General features: G+C 42.3%; 1 protein-coding gene across 1 annotated transcript in view; it reads right to left on the reverse strand.

Moving 5' to 3' along the window:
* ANKRD13A (ankyrin repeat domain 13A) overlaps positions 1-26,567 on the reverse strand; it is a 103,787-nt gene that overhangs the window by 34,232 nt on the left and 42,988 nt on the right. The window contains exons 7-10 of the mRNA XM_073629575.1: positions 22,128-22,317; positions 7,488-7,554; positions 7,284-7,365; positions 4,827-4,888 (exon numbers count right to left, since the gene is read on the reverse strand). Of these exons, the coding sequence (XP_073485676.1) occupies positions 4,827-4,888; positions 7,284-7,365; positions 7,488-7,554; positions 22,128-22,317 (401 nt within the window). The remainder of the gene's footprint in view (positions 1-4,826; positions 4,889-7,283; positions 7,366-7,487; positions 7,555-22,127; positions 22,318-26,567) is intronic.

Below are 26,567 nucleotides of genomic sequence, written 5' to 3' on the forward strand. Positions count from 1 at the left end.
TTGGTTCTTGGAAGTGGCAGACAAGGTCCCTCAGCGACAGGTTGTCCTGGTTACTTGTCATATGAATGCCTTGGGTTCTTAGAGCCAGAAGAGGGGTAAGAACTTTTGTGAACATCAGGGTGCAGAGAAAAGCCTGAATGGCAGTGCCACAAACTGGAAGTTCTTGTCTCCAACTGTCTGCAAATAGTCTTTATTTGTATTATGTATATTTGACAGGAATAGAGACTCTGGAACCAATTTATTCATATCAAACTCATACACACAGAGTATGCATGTTGGATTTACATATATCCACATAGGACATAACAGTACAAGAACATTATAGGGTTACAGTACGAAAAAAAAACCTATACACGTGAATGCCAAAAACATGCATGTATAATATGCATGTATAATATATACAGTGGGGACGGAAAGTATTCAGACCCCCTTAAATTCTTTACCCTTTGTTATATTGCAGCCATTTGCTAAAATCGTTTAAAGTTCATTTTTATTCCTCATTAATGTACACACAGCACCCCATATTGACAGAAAAACACAGAATTGTTGACATTTTTGCAGATTTATTAAAAATGAAAAACTGAAATATCACATGGTCCTAAGTAGTCAGACCCTTTGCTCAGTATTTAGCAGAAGCACCCTTTTGATCTAATACAGCCATGAGTCTTTTTGGGAAAGATGCAACAAGTTTTTCACACCTGGATTTGGGGATCCTCTGCCGTTCCTCCTTGCAGATCCTCTCCAGTTCTGTCAGGTTGGATGGTAAACGTTGGTGGACAGCCATTTTTAGGTCTCTCCAGAGATGCTCAATTGGGTTTAAGTCAGGGCTCTGGCTGGGCCGTTCAAGAACAGTCACGGAGTTGTTGTTCGTTATTTTAGCTGTGTGCTTAGGGTCATTGTCTTGTTGGAAGGTAAACCTTCGGCCCAGTGTGAGGTCCTGAGCACTCTAGAGAAGGTTTTCGTCCAGGATATCCCTGTACTTGGCCGCATTCATCTTTCCCTTGATTGCAACCAGTCGTCCTGTCCCTGCAGCTGAAAAACACCCCCACAGCATGATGTTGCCACCACCATGCTTCACTGTTGGGACTGTATTGAACAAGTAATGAGCAGTGCCTGGTTTTCTCCACACATACCGCTTAGAATTAAGGCCAAAAATTTCTATCTTGGTTTCGTCAGACCAGAGAATCTTATTTCTCACCATCTTGGAGTCCTTCAGGTGTTTTTTTAGCAAACTCCACGCGGGCTTTTATGTGTCTTGCACTGAGAGGCTTCCATTGGGCTACTCTGCCATAAAGCCCTTACTGGTGGAGGGCTGCAGTGATGGTCGACTTTCTACAACTTTCTCCCATCTCCATCTCTCGAGCTCAGCCACAGTAATCTTTGGGTTCTTCTTTACCTCTCTCACCAAGGCTCTTCTCCCCCGATAGCTCAGTTTGGCTGGACGGCCAGCTCTAGGAAGGGTTCTGGTCGTCCCAAACGTCCATTTAAGGATTATGGAGGCCACTGTGCTCTTAGGAACCTTAAGTGCAGCAGAGTTTTTTTTTGGTAACTTTGGCCAGATCTGTGCCTTGCCACAATTCTGTTTCTGAGCTCTTCAAGCAGTTCCTTTGACCTCATGATTCTCATTTGCTCTGACATGCACTGTGAGCTGTAAGGTCTTATATAGACAGGTGTGTTGCTTTCCTAATCAAGTCCAATCAGTATAATCAAACACAGCTGGACTACCATCTCAAGGATGATCAGAAGAAATTGACAGCACCTGAGTTAAATATATGAGTGTCACAGCAAAGGGTCTGAATACTTAGGACCATGTGATATTTCAGTTTTTCTTTTTTAATAAATCTGCAAAAATGTCAACAATTCTGTGTTTTTCTGTCAATATGGGGTGCTGTGTGCACATTAATGAGGAAAAAATGAACTTAAATGTTTTTAGCAAATGGCTGCAATATAACAGAGTGAAAAATTAAAGGGGGTCTGAATACTTTCAGTCCTCACTGTATATATAAAACGCACACACAGTATCTCACAAAAGTGAGTAAACACCTCACATTTTTGTAAATATTTAATTCTATCTTTTCATGTGACAACACTGAAGAAATGACACTTTGCTACAAGTAGTGAGTGTACTGCTTGTATAACAGTGTAAATTTGCTGTCCCCTCAAAATTACTCAACACACAGCCATTAATGTCTAAACCACTGGCAACAAAAGTGAGTACACCCCTAAGTGAAAATGTCCAAATTGGGACCAATTAGCCATTTTCCCTCCCTGGTGTCATGTGACTCAGTGTTACAAGGTCTTAGGTGTGAATGGGGAACAGGTGTGTTAAATTTGGTGTTATTGCTCTCACTCTCATATACTGGTCACTGGAAGTTCAACATGGCACCTCATGGCAAAGAACTCTCTGAGGATTGGAAAAAAAAAAAAAAATTGTTGCTCTACATAAAGATGGCCTAGGCTATAAGATTGCCAAAACCCTGAAACTGAGCTGCAGCACAGTTGCCAAGACCATACGGCGGTTTAACAGGACAGGTTCCAACAGGCTTCGCCATGGTCATCCAAAGAAGTTGAGTGCACGTGCTCAGCGTCACATCCAGGAGTTTGTCTTTGGGAAATAGACGTATCAGTGCTGCCAGCATTGCTGCAGAGGTTGAAGGGTTGGGAGGTCAGCCTGTCAGTGCTCAGACCATACGCTGCACACTGCATCAAATTTGTCTGCATGGCTCTCGTCCCAGAAGGAAGCCTCTTCTAAAGATGATGAAGAAGAAAGCCCACAAACAGTTTACTGAAGACAAGCAGACTTAGGACATGGATTACTAGAACCATGTCCTGTGGTCTGATGAGACCAAGATAAACTTATTTGGTTCAGATGGTGTCAAGCGTGTGTGGCGGCAAGGTGAGGAGTACAAAGACAAGTTTGTCTTGCCTACAGTCAAGCATGGTGGTGGGAGCGTCATGGTCTGGGGCTGCACGAGTGCTGCCGGCACTGGGGAGCTACAGTTCATTGAGGAAACCATGAATGCCAACATGTACTGTGACATACTGAAGCAGAGCATGATCCCCTCCTTCGGAGACTGAGGTGCAGGGCAGTAACCAAAAAACGACCCCAAACACACCTCCAAGATGACCAATGCCTTGCTAAAGAAGCTGAGGGTAAAGGTGATGGACTGGCAAAGTATGTCTCCAGACCTAAACCCTATTGAGCATCTGTGGGGCATCCTCAAACAGAAGGTGGAGGAGCGCAAGGTCTCCAACATCCACCAGCTCCGTGATGTCATCATGGAGGAGTGGAAGAGGACTCCAGTGGTAACCTGTGAAGCTCTGGTGAACTCCATGCCCAAGTAAGGTGCCCAGGTTAAGTCAGTGCTGGAAAATAATGGTGGCCACACAAAATATTGACACTTTGAACGCAATTTGGACATTTTCACTTAGGGGTATACTCACTTTTGTTGCCAGTGGTTTAGACATTAATGGCTGTGTGTTGAGTTATTTTGAGGGGACAGCAAATTTACACTGTAATACAAGCTGTACACTCACTACTTTACATAGTAGCAAAGTGTCATTTCTTCAGTGTTGCCACATGAAGAGATATTATATACTCGAGTATAAGTCGACCCGAATTTAAGCCAAGGCACCTCATTTTACCACAAAAAACTGGGAAAACTTATTGACTCGAGTATAAGCCTAGGGTGAGAAATGCGCAGCTACTGTAAGTGGAAAAGGGGGTCAACAATGCCCATTTGCAGCCTCACTGTGCCCATTTGCAGCCATAGGTCCCCCTAACTTCAAACTCGGTAGTTAAGGGTTCCTAGATGTCCCCTAGCAGCAGCCAAAATTTGGGGTCTCTGGACCCAAAGGGTCCCGAAATGACATTGCTGCAGATGGACACAGTTTACCGAATTTGGGGCCCCGTACCTCGGGGCCACTTAGTGCTAGGCACCCCAAATTTGGTGTGCAAACCCAGTGGAACTAGCACCGCAATATATCCAAAGCTGGGGTTCCTAGCACCAAGTGGCCCTGAGATACAGGGCCCCAAAAATCGGTTCAGAAAATGTCAAGCACTTTTCTGCAGCAGAGACACATTTCCCAAACAGACTTTGGGGCCCCATATCTCGGGCTCACTTGGTGCTAGGAACATCAGCTTTGGATATATTGTGGTGCTAGTTCCAGTGGGTTTGCACACCAAATTTGGTGGCCCAGAGATATGGGGCCCCAAAGTGGGTTCGGAAAATGTCATTCTCTGCTGCAGAAAAGTGCTTGACATTTTCTGAACCGATTTTTGGGGCCCTGAATCTCAGGGTCACTTGGTGCTAGGAACATCAGTCAGTTCGGAAAATGACATTTTTTGCTGCAGAAAAGTGATTGACTCAAGTATAAGCCGAGGGGGGCACTTTCAGCACAAAAAAAATGTGCTGAAAAACTTAGCTTATAAGGTAATAAAATATTTACAAAAAATAATAATGTGAGGGTTGTAATCACTTTTGTGAGATAAAGTAGTGTGTGTGTATATATATATATATATATATATATATATATATATATATATATATATATATATATATATATATATATATATATATATATATATATATATATATATATATATATATATATATATACACACATACACACACACATACACATACACACACACACATACATATACACACACATACATACATACATACATACATACACACACACACAAACACATACATTTTAAAAACACACCCATGCACTTTGATCTTTAGGGCTAAATGAGTGAGGCACTGCACGTGTAGAAGTATTAAAGCCCCAAATAAGACGTGATCAGCTGTGTCACTTACCCCCTGAGCTCCAAACTGGTGCTCTACAGTTCCAAGTAACGACTCCAAAAAGTTTCTGTCAGCTGAAGGAAAACATGATAAATACAAATATATTCTACTTGACATGAGCATGTATAAAAACCTTTTGGTCAGCTTTCCTGCACTAGCCATCTCTAAAAACCGATATATAAAATATTGCACAGAACATCATAAAAAAACTCAGTGGGCCTTTGATGCTGCACTAAAGCCACTACTGGCTGCTGCAGAACTACCTTTAAACACATCTGAAATTTCAGGCAGTGTTTTATAGAAGTACAAACTTCCTGGAATAAAGATCACTGCTAAGCCCCACCCATTATTATAAAATTATCATTTGCGCAGAACAGTGTATTGCTACAACATACAAGTACTGCCACACATTAGTTATCTTCACACTAAAGTTCAAAACAAAGAGGATGTTTAGTGGCCCCTTAAAAAAAAAAAAAAAAAAAAAAAAAGTCAGCAGCTACAAAAACTGTAGCTGCTAACTTTCATATAACGACACTTACCTGTCCAGATATCCAGCCCTGTCCACATCCAAACCATTTCTTCATCGGTTTTCGGGTCCCCGACATCTTTATTATGGAAGTTGGTTGCGAGTCCTAGCGAGTTCACAGCCGGCTTCCTATTGGGCATGCGTGAGCCGAGGTGCACTTTGTGAATGGTCCCACAACTTTCTGGGACCTGTGACACATCTCAGAAAGCTGCATGGAAAAGAGGGGGGCATAGGTGGTTCGAGCGGAAGTGGGGGGTACCTGTCAAAACTAGATACCTAACTCTCCCCTAAAAAAAGTGTTAGAGGAGCGGGGGAAGTGCTGGAAAAGCAGAACCTCACTTTTTGGGTGAAGTTCCACTTAAAGGGAGCCAATTGGCTTAAGTCGCCGCCCATCAGCCAGACCCCTCTGACATGTTTCACCTACATTAGGCTCAATCGTGTCTCTACGACAAAGCCCAATGTGGGTAAAAAATGTCAAGAGGCATGACCGATAGGCAGGGACCTGAGTTGAATGCATTCACTTTGCATTTTGGAGCAAGATGTGCTCTATCTCTGCCAGTACCTGAATAGAGAGTGTAAACCCAGGAGACTGCGATGAGATACTGTGGGCTTGGAGAAGCTGCAACATACATGTTGCAAAGGTCCCAATGCTGTACTCTATCTACAGGGACATCCCATTTGTTTGAATCATAATGAAAGGACACTGTTTAATTCAGGGGTGAGTGCCTTAAGAATGGTTCAGAGTAGCAACGCTGTCAATTTCCTATTGTGATTCAATTATTGGGATACTCCCATAACAGCAGTGAAGCTCTGAGACATTTATTGTATTTGGTTGTTAGTGCATGGAGTGTGGACCCCACCTAGTCAGTCAAAGTGAACTAGGTGCAAACATACTACAAGGCATGTGAGGCACATGTAAAAGCTATTCATTCTACCTCCTATCAGCTGAAGCACTGTTCCTTTTATCTACCCATCAGTGGTGGCTTTACATCTACTGTATAATTTTTTTTGTATAATGCAGTGACAACTTTATAAGGCTACACTTCACCCAAGCATTTAGGCTCGGTTCACACTCCCGAGACTTGGGATCTGACTTGTGAAACCCCCAAGGCACGTGAAATCCCATTTTAGTCAACAAGAGTCCTAATTAGCACTATTGAAGTAGCTCAGATTTTAGAAAAGGTTTCTGTACTACAAGGTGACCTCTATCCGACTTGTGCCCATAGACTTTAACGGAAGTTGCCTCCAAGTCGGATCCTCATCTTAACTGATGTGATTTGGATCTGACATTACAGGAAGATTACCCAGGCATTCCTTGAAGTTGCTTCAAAGTCGCTTTAAAGTCACCCTGTGAGTTGCACGACTTTCAGGTCACGACAGTGTGAACGAGCCTTAGTCTCTTCCATTATACACACAATTCCCTGTATATGTTGATCACATAAATGCAGAGATTACGATCATTCTTGGCATGGTGGTTGTAAGCAAGAGTTTTTAGAGCAGCAGCTTTTAAACATTGGTGTCCTGACATGCTAAATAAATCCTTACCTTCAACTTAATACAAGAAAAGCATTGAATTTATTATTATTCATTATGGATTCAGCAATCGCAAATGCAAAAATAACCCCCAAACTAACAACTGGTTTCTAAATTTCGGTGGCAAGTACACAACCAGATTATTCCTTTTATTTTTAAACTTGCAGGGACAACTGAAACCTGATTGGTCAACACAATATGAGGTCTTTTGGTAGACTGTTAAATTTAAAAATTTCAGACTAAAATGTATCTACAGTCCATTTGTTGTTAGGTTTTGTTATAGACCAATTTCAGAAATGGTCAAAACTCAACAGCAATAGTTACATACTAATACATAAAACAGTAATTTAAAGTCAGGACTAAGCAGAATTATGTACAACTATTTAACATGACATAACTGCCCAAGTTACCTTTATACCGTGACTTTTCTTCTTCCGTTAAATGTTCAGTCCGTGTTTTTGTGATAACATTGACGTTATTTGCAGAGTAAACCTTGATGGAAGAGAAGAATAAACCCAAATTTTTACCAAACAAAAAATTACCAAGAAATAAAAAAATGAAAGCAGCACATAAATGAATAACACATTCATGACATAAGGCAAAATTGTTCTTACCTTTGCTTCATAATTATTTACATTTTCTGCTTTATCAGTCCGCCAGCCCCAAAATCCTGCCTTGGTTCTTTAAAAAAAAAAAAAGAAAAAAAAAAAAAAAGACAAAATACTAATTTTATTTAAACGAAGATGTATCACAAAGCTGCTGTCAATAGTGAGCACACTCAGGCACAGTAAATATTACAAATGCTACAATGTACAGTTTCCAAGACAAATTGCTATATCTACTTTAATTTAAATTCTTCAGCCTGACACATTTTTTACTTCATGATACCAGTCTATGCACTTTGTTGAAAAGGTTTTTCCCCCTCTACCAAATCATATTTATTGTATGATGTTCTCTCTTCACATATGCCAAGGTTTAGAGTGATCCCTTCCTAGGAGACACAGGGGGCTGCCATCACCAGCTCCCTTTCTCAAGATGCCAGTTGTCTGGCTAATAGACTAACTGGGTTCAATAAGATTTGATTAACTAACCTGGAACAGGTATGCATATCTGTAAAGTAAGCCATGCTTATGTGCATACAAGGGACAGAATATTGAAGCCAGAAGGTAATTGTTAGCTTCCTAACCTTCACATAATAGAAAGTAGCATGTCTCTTTCAGTAAAAGGTGCACCAACACACTATGGGTCTATTCACACAAGCAGGCTCACGTTATGGAGTGCCTAACGCACACACTCTGCGGATTGGTCGCTACCACGATGCATAGGTGCGAGGCTAACCTCCAAATTTTTAGTTAGTTACGGATTTGTATACCTTCATTTTTCACAAAATGGCAGTTTAAAATTTACAAATATTTGTTATTTATCAACCTGATAAAGTTTTATCTTTTAGATTCAGTGGGAATTTTTTCAAAAGGAACCATTTTTTTTTAGTTTTGGATGGCATATAGCAGGGTTTCTCAACCGGGGTTCCTCCAGAGTTGCTATGGGTTCCTTGAGGAAGAAGCAATTGCTGCCTCTCAGATAAGTTTCCACTGACAGAATTGATCTTTATAGCCATCTATAAGGGGGTAACAAGTGTAAAAAGATTCTTCCCACTGACCATTACACTAATGCATCAAGAGTTGTAGATATAGTAATTTTTAGCAGGGATTCCCTGTGGCCGGAAAAATAATTCTTGGGTTCCCTTGTCTTGAAAAGGTTGAGAAAGGCTGGCGTAAAGAGAAACTAGAACACCTGTGAGGTTTGTATTTTTGTCTGTCTATCTCATGATTTGGGAGAGAATTACACCCTCTATTTGTCCTGTTTACAGTTATCACCAAAAGTAAAAGAAAATCCTAAATCTTGAGTTGTCCCCAGAATAATAATAGTGGGTAAATCTTACAACAGGGGTTGCAAATTCTGGAGACCCTGGTGACAACCAGGGATTCCCTCACTTCCTGTTTAGGCTATGGGACAGGAAGTGAAGTGAAATCTCCCCAATGGAACACAGATGGCAAAACCAAACTGACCCCTTCTCCTACTTAATACATAATTAAGGAGAAAAAAAAAGAAGTTTTTCTGTAGTTCTACTTTTTTGCCTGTAGTTACACTTTGTTATGCTGTGTTTTTCTGCACCAATAATATTACTGTATTTTTTTTACATTGAGAAACAGGAATTTTGACGTACCTGTTCCATAACTTTGAGTACAATAGACACGAATAGATTCTAAGACCATGGTTATATGCCACTACCTTCAGGTAATTGGCAAAAGTAGTTACAAAACATCTGGGGTGCCAAGGTTCGCCATCACTGTTCTAGAGCATAAAATTTTGTGTACATGCACAGAAAGTAAGGACATTCTGAAAATTTAACAACCTGCATTCACTAGGACTTCTATGCAGAATGGTAGGGCTGAAGGCAATAGCTATCTTGCAGGAAGAACAGGATTTTTCATAGTAAGAGAATGTTCATTGTTGAGTTCTCCAGTCCACCACAGTCATTGGGCATGGCTGTTTACCACATGATCGGCCGTGATGAAGTCACGGGCAATCACAGATGGTACCGCCCCACTTTGTATGGCGCATGATCGCAAGCGCGCTGCACGATAGTGGCAGCGTGTTCCCGGGAACACTGTTCGTCACCGACACTGGTAAACAGCCATTGGCCGGCGGCGGGTTTACCCCGTGATCGGCTGTGATCCTTTCCTTTCACAGCCGATCACTAAATGTAAAACACAGAGCGGTAACAAGATGTTACCGGGTTCTCCTCCTCACACACCTATCGTGTGTGAGAAGGAGATTGCGGTAACATCTCGTTACAACTTATAGTGTACACCAATAACACTGATTCCCCCCCATAAAGAGGGCCTGTCACCACCCATCAAAGTACCTGTCACAGTCCATATGAGTACCCAAGTACCTGTCACAGTCCATACGAGTACCTGTCACAGTTCATACGAGTACCTGTCACCACCCTTAGAGTACCCGAGTACCTATCTGCAGCCGATGCCTCATAGAATATACGCTGGGGTGTTTGCTTTCCAAAATGGGGTCATTTTGTGCGTAATTCCACTGTCCTGGTGCTCAAGGACCTTCAAAAGTGTGATAGGTAGGAATGAAAAGAGATGTGCAATTTATGCTCCTAGAACGCGTGAAGGTACTACTTCAATGTTGGGCCTCTGTATGTGGTCAGGCTGTGTAAAAGTCTCACACATGTGGTATCGCCATACTCAGGATGAGTAACAGAATGTATTTTGGGGTGTAATTTTTGCTATATACATGCGATGTGTTAGAAATATCTTATAAATTGACATTCCATACCTTGGAATGTCTACTTTCTAAAAAGGTGTCATTTGGGGGGTATTTGTATTTTCCTGACTTGTTAGTGTCTCAGTACATCAGGTGTGATCAGATGTGATAAATTTTCAGTTATTGGCACCATATTTTGTAGACTCTATAACTTTCACAAAGACCAAATAATATACACTAATTGGGTTATTTTTAATCAAAGATATGTAGCAGTATAAATTTTGGCCAAAAGTTATGAAGAAAAATTACTAATTTGCAAAATTTTATGACAGAAACAAAGAAAAAGGCATTTTTTTCCCACAAAACGTACGTTTTTTTTATTTCTAGCACAAAAAATAAAAAAACCCACTAGTGATTAAATACCACCAAAAGAAAGCTCTATTTGTGTGAAAAAAAGGACGCAAATTTCATATGGGTACAGTGTTGCATGAATGAGTAATAGTCATTCAAAGTGTGAGAGCGCTGAAAGCTGAAAATTGGTCTGGACAGGAAGGGGGTGTAAGTGTCCAGCATTGAGGTGGTTAAGGAGGGAATGCCCTCAATAGGAACAGTAGATTAATTATTTGGTGCAAGAATGGCTGGGTCCACAGAGGGAAAAGGCCATCTGTTTCTGAATTTCTCTTCCATAAAAAAGGTACAAGGCAGCAAATAACCTCAAGAAGTTAGGCCAATAATCATATAGAGCCCAGTCGGCTTGACCAAGGCTATGGAAAAGCTTTCCTGGAATTGTACATAACAAAAAACAGTGTTGCGCTTCCTAAATAACTACCAATAAATCCTTAAAGAGAATAGATGATTAACTTGCAATAAAACAAGATACCGAGTGCACAATCAAATATTCGTGTTCCCTGACTGGGAGTAGTGAACAATACACAATAATAAAATATACGTGTTCCCTATATGGGAATAGTGAATAGACAATAAAGATACAGTCCACACACTCAAAAAAAAATAATAGAATAAAAATAAGAGTCCAAATGCACAAAAAATATGTCAAATGGGCTACTACACCACCGGTGACTTCTTCAGTAAGAACGCGTATAGGTTGAAGAAGTTGCAGTGGCAAAGTCATCCCTCGAGCATCTTGTCATTTCTATGCATCCTTAACCACTTGAGCCCCGGACCATTATGCTGCCTAAGGACCAGAGGTCTTTTTCCAATTTGGCACTGCGTCGCTTTAACTGCTAATTGCGCGGTCATGCAATGCTGTACCCAAACGAAATTTGCGTCCTTTTCTTCCCACAAATAGAGCTTTCTTTTGATGGTATTTGATCACCTCTGCAGTTTTTATTTTTTGCGCTATAAACGGAAAAAGACCGAAAATTTTGAAAAAAAATGATATTTTCTACTTTTTGTTATAAAAAAAATCCAATAAACTCAATTTTAGTCATACATTTAGGCCAAAATGTATTCGGCCACATGTCTTTGGTAAAAAAAATGTCAATAAGCGTATATTTATTGGTTTGCGCAAAAGTTATAGCGTCTACAAACTAGGGTACATTTTCTGGAATTTACACAGCTTTTAGTTTATGACTGCCTATGTCATTTCTTGAGGTGCTAAAATGGCAGGGCAGTACAAAACCCCCCCAAATGACCCCATTTTGGAAAGTAGACACCCCAAGGAAATTGCTGATAGGCATGTTGAACCCATTGAATATTTATTTTTTTTGTCCCAAGTGATTGAATAATGACAAAAAAAAAAAAAAAAAAAAATATTTACAAAAAGTTGTCACTAAATGATATATTGCTCACACAGGCCATGGGCCTATGTGGAATTGCACCCCAAAATATATTCAGCTACTTCTCCTGAGTACGGGGATACCACATGTGTGGGACTTTTTGGGAGCCTAGCCGCGTATGGGACCCCGAAAACCAATCACCGCCTTCAGGATTTCTAAGGGTGTAACTTTTTGATTTCACTCTTCACTGCCTATCACAGTTTCGGAGGCCATGGAATGCCCAGGTGGCACAACCCCCCCCCAAATGACCCCATTTTGGAAAGTAGACACCCCAAGCTATTTGCTGAGAGGCATATTGAGTCCATGGAATATTTTATATTTTGACACAAGTTGCGGGAAAGTGACACTTTTTTTTTTTTTTTTTTTTTTTTTTGCACAAAGTTGTCACTAAATGATATATTGCTCACACAGGCCATGGGCCTATGTGGAATTGCACCCCAAAATACATTTAGCTGCTTCTCCTGAGTACGGGGATACCACATGTGTGAGACTTTTTGGGAGCCTAGCCGCGTACGGGACCCCGAAAACCAATCACCGCCTTCAGCGTTTTTAAGGGCGTGAATTTTTGATTTTACTCTTCACTGCCTAACACCGTTTCGGAGGCCATGGAATGCCCAGGTGGCACAAAACCCCCCCAAATGACCCCATTTTGGAAAGTAGACACCCCAAGCTATTTGCTGAGAGGCATGGTGAGTATTTTGCAGCTCTCATTTGTTTTTGAAAATGAAGAAAGACAAGAAAAAACTTTTTTTTTTTTTCTTTTTTCAAATTTCAAAACTTTGTGACAAAAAGTGAGGTCTGCAAAATACTCACTATACCTCTCAGCAAATAGCTTGGGGTGTCTACTTTCCAAAATGGGGTCATTTGGGGGGGTTTTGTGCCACCTGGGCATTCCATGGCCTCCGAAACTGTGATAGGCAGTGAAGAGTGAAATCAAAAATTCACGCCCTTAGAAAGCCTGAAGGCGGTGCTTGGTTTTCGGGGTCCCGTACGCGGCTAGGCTCCCAAAAAGTCTCACACATGTGGTATCCCCGTACTCAGGAGAAGCAGCAGAATGTATTTTGGGGTGTAATTTCACATATTCCCATGGCATGTTTGAGCAATATATCATTTAGTGACAACTTTGTGCAAAAAAAAAAAAAAAAAAAAAAAATTTGTCTCTTTCCCGCAACTTGTGTCGCAATATAAAATATTCCATGGACTCGACATGCCTCTCAGCAAATAGCTTGGGGTGTCTACTTTCCAAAATGGGGTCATTTGGGGGGGTTTTGAACTGTCCTGGCATTTTATGCACAACATTTAGAAGCTTATGTCACACATCACCCACTCTTCTAACCACTTGAAGACAAAGCCCTTTCTGACACTTATTTTTTACATGAAAAAGTTTTTTTTTTTTGCAAGAAAATTACTTTGAACCCCCAAACATTATATATTTTTTTAAAGCAAATGCCCTACAGATTAAAATGGTGGGTGTTTCATTTTTTTTTTTCACACAGTATTTGCGCAGCGATTTTTCAAACGCATTTTTTGGGGAAAAAACACACTTTTTTAAATTTTAATGCACTAAAACACACTATATTGCCCAAATGTTTGATGAAATAAAAAAGATGATCTTAGACCGAGTACATGGATACCAAACATGACATGCTTTACAATTGCGCACAAACGTGCAGTGGCAACAAAATAAATACATTTTTAAAAGCCTTTAAAAGCCTTTACAGGTTACCACTTTAGATTTGCAGAGGAGGTCTACTGCAAAAATTACTGCCCTCGATCTGACCTTCGCGGCGATACCTCACATGCATGGTGCAATTGCTGTTTACGTTTGACGACAGACCGCCGCTTGCGTTCGCCTTAGCGCAAGAGCAGGGGGCGACAGGGGTGCTTTTTTTTTTTTTTTTTTTTCTTCTTTATTATTTTTTTGCTTTTTTATCTTATTTTTAAACTGTTCCTTTCATTTTTTTTTTTTTTTAAATCATTTTTATTGTTATCTCGGGGAATGTAAATATCCCCTATGATAGCAATAGGTAGTGACAGGTACTCTTTTTTGAAAAAATTGGGGTCTATTAGACCCTAGATCTCTCCTCTGCCTTCAAAGCATCTGACCACACCAAGATCGGTGTGATAAAATGCTTCCCCAATTTCCCAATGGCGCTATTTACATCCGGCGAAATCTAAGTCATAAAATGCTCGTAGCTTCCGGTTTCTTAGGCCATAGAGATGTTTGGAGCCACTCTTGTCTCTGATCAGCTCTATGGTCAGCTGGCTGAATCACCGGCTGCATTCTCAGGTTCCCTGTTGAGACAGGAGAGCCAGAGAAAAACACGGAAGACGGTGGGGGGGGGGGGGGGCATTCCCTCCCACGGCTTGTAAAGGCAGTCTAGAGGCTAATTAGCCGCTAGGATTGCTTTTACATGAAAGCCGACCGCTGGCTGAAAAGAATGATACCAAGATGATACCTAAACCTGCAGGCATCATTCTGGTATAACCACTCAAAGTTGTGAATGGCGTACCTGAAGACAAAAAAATGGTTAACAATAAAGCACAGTAAACAGTAAAGTATAAATAATTACATACCTGAAAAACAAACATGATAAAACATAATAACAATAACAATAAAACACTGCAGAATAGAATACAGTAAAAAAAGAGCAGAACAATAGAGAGAGAGAATAGAGAGAAAGAACAATAAAAAACGACAACTATTTTTTTTTATTTTATATATATATATTTTTTTTTTACACTTTTTTTGTAACTAACTTTTATAACGGTAACCGGTTCCAGGTTCGGGTCTCTCAAAATGCGATGGCATCTTGGGAGACCCTGTGAAAGTGTGCCTAGTCTGTGCAATGCTGTACCCTACGCTAATACTCAACTAGTGAATGGTAGCGTTCAAAACATTCACCAATGCAAAGACCAGGATTGTCAGGACAGGAGGGACAATAATAGCGGGTGTCACGCCTATATTCGCGCTTGCTGCAGACACAACATCTTTTTGGGGGGGTTCGTTGGGTAGGGGTACTCGGGAGGACATAAAGAAAATGCCTCTCATGCAGCCGACTGCATTTGGTTGGGGATGTGAATGAGGGAAGTACGGGCGCTGCAGAAGTGGTGGGTTCCCAATTAGGATTGGCGAATGCAGCAGGAAGGGCACTATGGGCACGACGGGCCTGTGTTTGTCTTTTTGGTGGCAGCGGGACACTACTTGTGCTTGCCACCTCACCAGCTTGAACTGCACTTATGGGACTCGCCACGTCACCAAGTGTTACTGCAGCGCTGGTTTGACTACGACCGGGGTGTACTAGGCCGCTGGTGCTTGCCAGTTCAATAAAAAGCTTCCAAAAAAACTGTTAGCGATCGCAGGGATCAGGTCTGACTCTGCGAACGCTGCAGTTATGCGTTTAGTGTTTTGTAAGTGTCAGTGATCGATCGATACTGCACTTGGGTGGGCTGGACTGGGCCGGGCGGAGGGGCAAAACGCAGGTGCTAGCAGGTATCTGGGCTGATCCCGCTAACACTGCGTTTTTGGGAACCCTAAACTGCTGGGGACGCCAGTATAGATCTGATCGGATCAGATATTGATCCGTTCAGATACTATACCACTAAAGGAGGCGTATGCTGCGTGCGTGGGTGTTAGTGGTACTGGCGCTAACCTGACGCTGCCTGGGGCCGGTGCTTGCTAGTTCACCAAAATGCTACCAAAAAAACTGTTAGCGATCGCAGGGATCAGGCCTGACTCTGCGAACGCTGCAGTTATGCGTTTAGTGCCTTGTAAGTGACAGTGATCGATCGATACTGCACTTGGGTGGGCTGGGCTGGGCCGGGCGGAGGGGCACAACGCAGGTGCTAGCAGGTATCTGGGCTGATCCCGCTAACACTGCGTTTTTGGGAACCCTAAACTGCTGGGGACGCTAGTATAGATCTGATCGGATCAGATATTGATCTGATCAGATACTATACCACTAAGGGAGGTGTACGGTGCGTGCGTGGGTGTTAGCGCTACTGGCGCTAACCTGACGCTGCCTGGTGCTTGCTTGCCAGTTCACCAAAATGCTACCAAAAAAACTGTTAGCGATCGTAGGGATCAGGCCTGACTCTGCGAACGCTGCAGTTATGCGTTTAGTGTTTTGTAAGTGACAGTGATCGATCGATACTGCACTTGGGTGGGCTGGGCGGAGGGGCAAAACGCAGGTGCTAGCGGGTATCTGGGCTGATCCCGCTAACACTGTGTTTTTGGGAACCCTAAACTGCTGGGGACGCCAGTATAGATCTGATCGGATCAGATATTGATCCGATCAGATACTATACCACTAAGGGAGGCGCATGCTGCGTGCGTGGGTGTTAGCGGTACTGGCGCTAATCTGACGCTGCCTGGGGCGACGCATATCACCGCCGGGCGATCAGGGGGCTAAACCTTTATTCGGTAATAAACGGCGGGTGCCCTGACACTATAAAAAATAAACAAACTAACCAGCGTCACCCGTAACGGTTATACGGTGATCAGTGGTGAAAGGGTTAACTAGGGGGCAATCAAGGGGTTAAAACATTTATTAGGTAGTATATGGGGGTCCCTGTCACTATAAAACGCTGACGGCGAACCTAAATATTTACCTCACTAACTAGCGTCACCAGTGACACTAATACAGCGATCAGAAAAATGATCGCTTAGCGACACTGGCGATGGGGGGTGATCAAGGGGTTAAAACTTTATTAGGGGGGGGTTAGGGGGGTATCCTAGACCTAAAGGGGGGTAATACTCACTGTCCCAACACTGTAACTGTCACAAACTGACACTATGCAGTAATCAGAAAAAAAAAAAAAAAAACCTGCTGGTGTCAGTTTGTGACAGGGGGGGGGGGGTGATTGGGGGGGGATCGGGGGGCGATCGGGGGGGGGATCGGGGTGTTTTGTATGCCTGGCATGTTCTACTGTGTGTGTAGTGTGTTGTGCACTTACATTGATGTCTTCTCCCCTCGGCGCTGGAACGGAATACCGAGCCGAGGGGAGATGACATCATTTCCTTTGCTGCTGTTTAGCATACAGCAGCAAAGGAGTGTTCCCATTGGCCGGCGGCGATCGCGAGGGGGGGGCCACGAACGGATGGCCTCCCCCTCATCTCGGATCGCCGGGGAACAGAACGGGACCGCTTCGGGCACCGGGGGGGGGTCCGATCGGACCCCCCACCCGCGAGAGGCAAATCACGTACATGTACGTGATTTTGCCTGCCCGTGCCGCCTTGCCGACGTAAATCGGCGTTAGGCGGTCCTTAAGTGGTTAACCCCACACTGCTCAAGTGCTGCGTTTGTAACGTTTTAATGTTTTTATGAGGAAATAAACCGTTTTGATATACAGAGAGCACTAGATTTTGCCTTTTCTGTTCCTATCTGCACCAGACCCCATTGAGGGAATCTGTACTGGCTGGTACCCACCTAATCAGCCGGAGGCAGCACGGATGGAATATTGAGGCTAGGATATTGAAGTGGAGGAGAGCACTTGCATTTTCAAAGTTTATGCACTAATGGGGTGTTGTGCGTTTTTGTGCAGAAAACTCTAAGGATTATTTTTGTGCATTTGGACTCTTATTTTTATTCTTTTATTTTTTTTGAGTGTGTGGACTTTATTGTCTATTGTTCATTAGACCCATATAAGGAATACGTATATTTTATTATTATGTATTGTTCACCATAAGAGTCCAAATGCACAAAAATAATCCTCAGAATCTTCTGCACAAAAACGCACAACACCCCATTAGTGCATAAACTTTGAAAATGCAAGTGCTCTCCTCCACCTCAATATCCTAGCCGCTCACCTCACGTTCTGACCCCTGTTTCACCAGAAGGTCAGAAAAAGCAGGTTCCCTCTCAGGGATATAAACAAATCAGCTGGTCATGGAACTCCTATTCCATCCGTGCTGCCTCCGGCTGATTAGGTGGTTACCAGCCAGTACAGATTCCCTCAATGGGGTCTGGTGCACATAGGAACAGAAAAGGCAAAATCTAGTGCTCTCTGTATATCAAAACGGTTTATTTCCTCATAAAAACATTAAAATGTTACAAACGCAGCACTTAAGCAGTGTGGGGTTAAGGATGCATAGAAATGACAAGATGCTCGAGGGATGACTTTGCCACTGCAACTTCTTCAACCTATACGCGTTCTTACTGAAGAAGTCACCGGTGGTGTAGTAGCCCATTTGACATATTTTTTATTCTATTATTTTTTTTTGAGTGTGTGGACTGTATCTTTATTGTCTATTTACTATTCCCATATAGGGAACACGTATATTTTATTATTGTGAATTGTTCACTATTCCCAGTCAGGGAACACGAATATTTGATTGTGCACTCAGTATCTTGCTTTATTGCAAGTTAATCATTTATTCTCTTTAAGGATTTATTGGTAGTTATTTAGGAAGCGCAACACTGTTTTGTTATGTATACTTTATATGTGAAGTGAACACATTTTCTGTGTGTGCAGCAGCCAGGTGGGGGGGGGGGGTATTTTTCAATTTTTGGTTTGTGGTGGGATTTTGTCACATCACCTACTACACTTATCACTACGTAGTGATTAAGGTTATTATCCTTTGCGCATTTTCCTTGTGTGCAGCAGCCAGGTAGGGGGATCTTTTCCATTTTTGTTTTTTTGTGGGATTTTGTTATATCACTTACCACTCATTTTACTATATAGTAATTAAGGTTATTATTATTTGCGCTGATAGAAATTTGTGTCATTATTTCTTGTTATTGTATTTATTCTTGTGGTTATTGGAGGAGGTAGATGCTGTACAGAACTAGGCGTATCTTGCCAGAGACTAATGCACACTGCCTCAATCACAGAGTCCACTGTAGCCAGCATAAGGTGAGAAGCCAAAGGATTAACAGCACAAATTTTGAAGGTGAAAACCCTGGGGTATTAGGCAACAGGCAAGACAGCAAATGATTAGCTTGCATTGTTACAGAAAATGGCAGTCTGAAGTGTATCGTATAAGAACTACATTACCAGCCAGAGAGGAGCTTCCAGTAGTGAGGTGGTAAAAAGGCCACTAATTTTAACAGGTAAATGCAATAACAACGCTACCTACAAGGCCAACTAAAGCAAGATAACATCTAGGGAAAAAAATAAAAACACAAAAAAAGTGTAGATTACTCAATCTGTGCCTTCAAAACCGTTTGTGTGGTTAGCACTGTGGCATGTTTTGTAAGGTAAAACAATATAGTGTAGTTTGTACTACAGATCTAAGTAATGATCCAACAAGACCCGTATAGCCAGGACCTGGTATGTGAAAGGTACCGGGAAACCTTGACTTATCTTTTTCACGCCACAGTCTCCAGGGTCCAGAATTCGTCCGTCAGAGGGTATATCCCCAAAGGAGTCTTCAGGGTCTGGGTGTCATAGGAATTGACCACAGCTTTGGACCTGTATAGCATCCTGTGGTTAACTACGCTTGTTGCACCATATGCCAAGGCGAGCACCTAAATGCAGGATTTGAGCACAGTTCTCAAGGTAAACACTGAGGGTAACCAAACTGGAAACTGCTAGTGAGCCATAAGGCAATATACAATCAGATCTTGAGAGAAGTGTCAAAAAGGAGGAAAGGAAAACTGGTGAAAAATAGAAAAAAAAACACTCTTCAACAGGAGAAGTACCGTATATACTCGAGTATAGGTTGATCCGAGTATAAAAGTCGAGGCCCCTAATTTACCACAAAAAACTGGGAAAAACTTATTGACCCGAGTATAAGATGAGGGTGAGAAATGCAGCAGCTACTGTAAGTGGAAAAGAGGGTCAACAATGCCTATCTGCAGCTGCATGCTTCCCTGTGTCCTGTGCATGTGTCCCTGTGTATGTGTGCATCCTACCTGTGTCCTGTGCATGCCTCCGTGTGTCGCTCTGCACCGATCAGCGTGTGATAATACCATTCGGCGGCCATTCTACTGTTCAAAAGCCGCGCTTCCTCCTCGTCTGTGATAGGCTGACCGCTGGGAAATGGAGTGTTCTGCCTATCACGGATATTCTCTCATCCTCATACCACGGACGAGGATGAGAGAATGTCCGTGATAGGCTGTACACAGACTGCTGGGAAATGAAGTTTTCTGCCTATCACAGACGAGGAGGAGGAGCGGCTTTTGAACAGTGGAATGGCCGCCGAATGGTAATATCACACGCTGGCCGCCGTCTGTCAGCATGATGCACTGATCATGTAGGCAGATGGCGGTGACTCGAGTATAAGTCGAGTGGGGCACTTTCAGCCCAAAAAAAAGGGCTGAAAATCTCGACTTATACTCAAGTATATACCGTAGTCTATCACTTAAGGATAATAGCAAAAACTGGACCTTTACAGAGTGGTTGGGTTATATAAATACACTGAGGGGCAGTTCCAGCAAAGCTTTTGCCAGTGTCCAATTACCTGAAGGTAGCGGCATAGGTCTCAGAATCGATTCCGGTTTCCTACACTGTACGATAAAGATATATCATTTTGATAAACATTTGCAACAACATTCTTTATTTCTATTAGTTCTGTGCTTTCAGAAAAAAAATTTTGGGGGGGTGGAACGCTGTAAGTGAAAATTTGCAAAATTGGTCTGAGCGGAGGTTAAAAAGTGAAGCGCAGGGCCCGACAGAGAAAGGGTTAAAGAGAACCTTGTGCTCAGCTTCTGCAAGGCAAAGTAACAAATTCACTTCAATGGGTGATCAACCAGCTGCTAACACTTGCTTTTTTTTCTCTCCCCAACCAAGAGCAAAGCAGAGAAGAAGCTGACCTTAGACAGGTCTGAGAAAGCATTGTCACATGGGAGTGAAAAGCAACGTGCCCACCCGAGTGCGCAACTACCAAACACCAGTTTGCGTCATGTGTGAGGAAGGCAGTGAGTAACATAATCCCGATACCAGGGGGTATGTGGTATTTTTTTATGTTTCTAACAACTGAACTGAGTAATAGGAAATCCTCAGCTGGTGGGACTGTCATCTGAGTTCTGGTTGGTAAAAGTCATTAATAGTTACCCCTCTAAATATACTTCAATGCAAAATATTACTACCTTTACCCTTAATGGATGGCTACAACCAGAACAAACACTTCCTCAATCTGCCCTATGAATATGTCCATAGCACATGTTTTTTTTTTTTTAATCATGTACTATAGGTATGTCCTTAAACGCAAAGTGTTTGGAGGTAACTCACTGCTCTTCTGTAATATGTAATGGGTTCCCCAAACTATATTTATTACTATATCAAAAAGGGAAAGAAAAGATCTTCCTCTCCGTAAAGAAATTTCAGAGTTGTACCGGTTGTACTTGGTTTAAACAATAGTTTTGTGTGCAACTTTCTTGCAAAGAAAGGATCACTTTATTTATGCCATTGTAAAGGAAACAATAAAATATGTTACAAGAGAATTTCCTGCAAAATTAAAAATCTACATATCCCTATAAAGATCTGCAGCGCTAAAAACCATACATTTTCACAAACCATGATTAAAATTTGCTGTATCCTCTTAAATACTGCATGTTGTATACTCATCTCTACCATCTACTACTCTACCATCAATAAATGTGGATGCTTTCTAAAGCCGCATACACACGAGCGGAATGTCCGACAGAAAAAGTCAGACGGAAGCTTTTCATCGTCTATTCCGATCGTGTGTAGGCCTCATCGGACTTTTTTTTTTTTTCGAAAATTCTGACGGACCTAGAAATGGAACATGTTCTAAATCTTTCCGACGGAACCAATTCCTATCGGGAAAATCGCTCGTCTGTATGCGGTTCTGACACCCAAAAACGACGCATGCTCTGAAGCAAGTACGTGACGGAAGCTATTGGCTACTGGCTATTGCCCTTCCTTTTTCTAGTCCCGTCGTACGTCACCTCGTTCTGGACGGTCGGACTTTGGTTTGACCGTGTGTGGGCAAGACCGCTTGAATGGAATTTCGTCGCAGAAACCTTCGGAGTTTATTCTAACAGCAAAACCGGTCATGTGTACGCGGCATAAGATGACATAACTGCACCACACACACACACCACTGACAACTGCTATGAACCTTTTTTTCAATCTGCTGAGCATAGCATTACACAAATTCTAGCATATAACTTTTTTTAATCGGCTGCTAAAATATATACATAGCTGTTAAAGTTTGCAAACGGACATAATTTTCTTCAAAGATTAATAAATATACTATACCTTTCAAAGGCAATGGCTGATGTATCAAGGGAGGTGTTAATGACTGGAGAGGTAAGTCGCTTGCTAACTTCCCGCTCTGCTGGTTGCATGGAATCCAGTGTAATGCCCTCTATCTCCTGGGAGATGTCAAAGCGTTCCTTGGTAACTGTCCTGTCATCATGGTTGATCTCCATGAGCTCGGCCCAGTTATCTGTGGACATTGGAAATCGGTTTGTTTCTCCACTGCATTAACTGAGAAATTTAAAAAACTCTTCAACACAAAAAGATTTGTGTTGGGTGATTGTCAATTCTGAAATTCACATCTATCAGAACATGAAACTAATAAACTGACGTCAGTAACCTGTGGTCGTTCTAACAAAAAAAATTTGAACAGTCACAGATTTTAAGAACAGATAAAATTGTGTTAATACAAGATTCAAAATCACATCCATTACAATTGCATGATTAATGGTCTCAATGTGAACAGCACATGAATGTGTAGTTTGGCTCATAAACATAGAAGGACTAAACTCAGAAAACAGGTTTTTGGCTAGACCAGTGGAGTCTCTATGATCAGCTGTTCGTGACACATGTTGCAGTAATTTTAGAACACAACCTTGTGTGTCAAGAGATATAATAGATAAAGAGAAGGGGGATGAAGGGGTATAGACAGAGGAAAAGAAGGGAAAGAATAGAGAAGAGAAATAAGGGGGGGGAAGCAATAAACAGAGTAGAGGGGGGAATTCAGGGAGAGGGAGGGGGTGACAGTGGGTGGGATATCAGGGGAGGCAAGTACAGCAGTGTATGCAGCTCAGTTCATGGGCCCACTCCCACACTCTAGTTTCGAAAGTTCTCATGAGAAAGTGCTGCTGTCAAAGCTGCAGGTATACGAGCCATTAGAAGATTTGATCATGTGCGAGTGGGAGGAATTGAAATAATAACCATGTAGTCCAGGTACATCTGTATGGTAAGCCTGTATTAGCCAAGGGTATCATTTGCAACAGCTCAAGCTTCCTCTATCCTGACTACTTGATTAATTCTACCATGAGACATTTAGTGACATTAGAGTGTGTCATGTTCTTCCAGTGTCTGGGGATAAGAAATTTGGCTGTGTTAAAGTGATTGTTAAGGTTTGAATTTAATTTTTTTATAAAAACAAACTATATACTTAGATATAGATATACTTACCTGCTCTTTGCACTGGTTTTGCATAGAGCAGCCCTGATCCTTTCCTGTGGTACCCTGCTGGCACTCTCTGCTCCTCCCCCTAGCCAAGTGCACCCATAGCAAGCTGCTTGCCATGGGACCACTCGTGCAGGCTCAATCCTGAGCCACGCTCTGCATGTCCATTGATACACAGAGCGTGGCTGTGATTGACAGCATCAGGAGAAAATGCTACTGTCTCTAAGCCTATGAGAAGACAGAGTGGTGAGAGCCATAGCTCTTGTGCAGAGCACTGGATCGAGATCGCACTCAAGTAAATATAAGGGGTTGGGTGGTAGCTGCATACATAAGGTTTCCTACCTTAATGCAGTGATGTAAATCCTCGTGTTAGAAAATTTTCTTCCCGTTTCAACAGTGGAAGTGGAGTCTGGGCATACTGTGTGTGAGCTGATTGGAGGAAAGGCACACCCCCCTCCACATAGGCAGAGGAACGAAGAACTTGCAGAGCTGTGCTGTAAACAGACAAGCTTATCTGTCTCCAAGTTACCTCCCCTGACAGAAATTTCCAGCTGCTTTTATCTCCTGTGTTGGAGAGCTTGTCAGAAATTATAACGCTGATAACGAAGGGATGGAGCAGCAAAAAGACAGGGGACTTAGGGCTTTGAAGAGAGATAAGCAAACACTACAGCTTTATGTACCTAGGTCAGATTTCACGAAGGGGTCTACATCCACTTTAAGGTAAAAACAAAACCTTTAGCACCACTTTAAGTAGGTGGATGGTTATTGACCTTCTATGAGCCTACTGGGATTTTGGTATAATGTAGCCTACAAATACATTTCCAGCAGGGGTGATCAAGGGGCATTCCCACCAAAATGTGGAAGATGGAAAAGAGGCTCCACAGTCCCCAAAATATAGTGAAAAAACCTCCTGTGCTTGGGAGTGGACTCCAGGACATGCTGCACCTTACTGCCCTCTCAAGATTGGGGGAAGTCTGGATACACTGAAACCATAAACAAAACAGAGGGTGCACTCTGAGCCTCTGAGGAAGAGGGAAGGCCCTCAAAATGTATTAGCCGGTTGGATTTCTTTTGTCCTGCTAGGGGTTGAGATGTGATGCAGAGGACATTTGTTGTATTATGACAAGCTTTGCTACACCTGTTGGTTTGTGAGTATATAACTTGCCACCTTTCCTAACAATAAAATACATGGTTTTAAGTATAATGCACTAAGCTGGACCGCCCTCAGTTTTGTTTATGGGTCCCCAAACCATAATTCTGAGGTTCCTGAGGTAATGGAACAATGCTTCCCAGATGACATGTTTCCACCCTCCTTTTGCTAGACTATGGCCAACTGGTCAAGATGCATGAACAAGGCCTGGAACCTTCCTTTGAAAACTCTACTCTTAGCACACAGCTGATTCCTTCAGCCCTCTTGTTTTATCTTGATGCCTTTAAGAATGCCATTCGACAAGTCTCAAGAATTACTAATTTTTGTGGCTAAAAGCTTGGTCTATTGAACATGCTTTTAGGAAATGTGTTCTAAACATGTCATTTGATGGTGAACGCCTCTTTCGGGAATCCAAAAAAATCCTAAAAGGAAAGGATCTTTCTGTTCTCTCGAAGCATAAACCTCAAAACATGGGGTTATCACTTGTTATCTGTTGCAAGCCCTGGCCCACCAAGCCTTTGCGGAATTCAACAAACCTACCATGACACAATGCATGTGCAAGGCTTTGCTATGTTTAACCCATTCACTGCCAAATTTTTTGCACACGTTAAAAAATATATACATTTTAGGCCTGAAAACCTAACTCCAGGTTTCATTTAACATACAGTTTGGACTAAGCTTGACAAAACAAAAACTTTTTTTCTTTATCGTACATCACAGGAAACAGAGCAGCTATAGTAATTACTATCTGGGTTATACGCCACCTATAGGTGAAGTCCCCCCTATATATATATAACCCCCTCCTATACAGGAAGTACCTCAGTTTTTTTCACCAGTGTCTGTAAGGTGGTGGTCACTGACGTGATATACAGTGGGGACGGAAAGTATTCAAACCCCCTTAAATTTTTCACTCTTTGTTATGTTGCAGCCATTTGCTAAAATCATTTAAGTTCATTTTTTTCCTCATTAATGTACACACAGCACCCCATATTGACAGAAAAACACAGAATTGTGGACATTTTTGCAGATTTATTAAAAAAGAAAAACTGAAATATCACATGATCCTATGTATTCAGACCCTTTGCTGTGACACTCATATTTAACTCAGGTGCTGTCCATTTCTTCTGATCATCCTTGCGATCGTTCTACACCTTTATTTGAGTCCAGCTGTGTTTGATTATACTGATTGGACTTGATTAGGAAAGTCACACACCTATCTATATAAGACCTTACAGCTCACAGTTCATGTCAGAGCAAATGAGAATCAGGAGGTCAAAAGGAACTGCCTGAAGAGCTCAGAGACAGAATTGTGATAAGGCACAGATCTGGCCAAGGTTACAAAAAAAATTTCTGCTGCACTTAAGGTTCCTAAGAGCACAGTGGCCTCCATAATCCTTAAATGGAAGACGTTTGGGACTACCAGAACCCTTCCTAGAGCTGGCCGTCCGGCCAAACAGCTATCGGGGGAGAAGAGCCTTGGTGAGAGAGGTAAAGAAGAACCCAAAGATCACTGTAGCTGAGCCCCAGAGATGCAGTCGGGAGATAGTTGTAGAAAGTCAACCATCACTGCAGCCCTCCACTAGTCGGGGCTTTATGGCAGAGTGGCCCGACGGAAGCCTCTCCTCAGTGCAAGACACATGAAAGCCCGCATGGAATTTGCTATAAAACAACTGAAGGACTCCAAGATGGGGAGAAATAAGATTCTTTGGTCTGATGAGACCAAGATAGAACTTTTTGGCCTTAATTCTAAGCGGTATGTGTGGAGAAAACCAGGCACTGCTCATCACCTGTCCAATACAGTCCCAACAGTGAAGCATGGTGGTGGCAGCATCATGCTGTGGGGGTGTTTTTCAGCAGCAGGGACAGGACGACTGGTCGCAAACCGAGGGAAAGATGAATGCGGCCAAGTTCAGGGATATCCTGGACGAAAACCTTCTCCAGAGTGCTCAGGACCTCAGACTGGGCCGAAGGTTTACCTTCCAACAAGACAATGATCCTAAGCACACGCGCTAAAATAACGAAGGAGTGGCTTCACAACAACCCCATGACTGTTCTTGAATGGCCCAGCCAGAGCCCTGAATGGCTGTCCACCAACGTTTACCATCCAACCTGACAGAACAGGATCTGCA

This window comes from Aquarana catesbeiana, linkage group LG01 (genome assembly GCF_042186555.1).
Source record: "Aquarana catesbeiana isolate 2022-GZ linkage group LG01, ASM4218655v1, whole genome shotgun sequence".
NCBI classification, from domain to species: domain Eukaryota; kingdom Metazoa; phylum Chordata; class Amphibia; order Anura; family Ranidae; genus Aquarana; species Aquarana catesbeiana.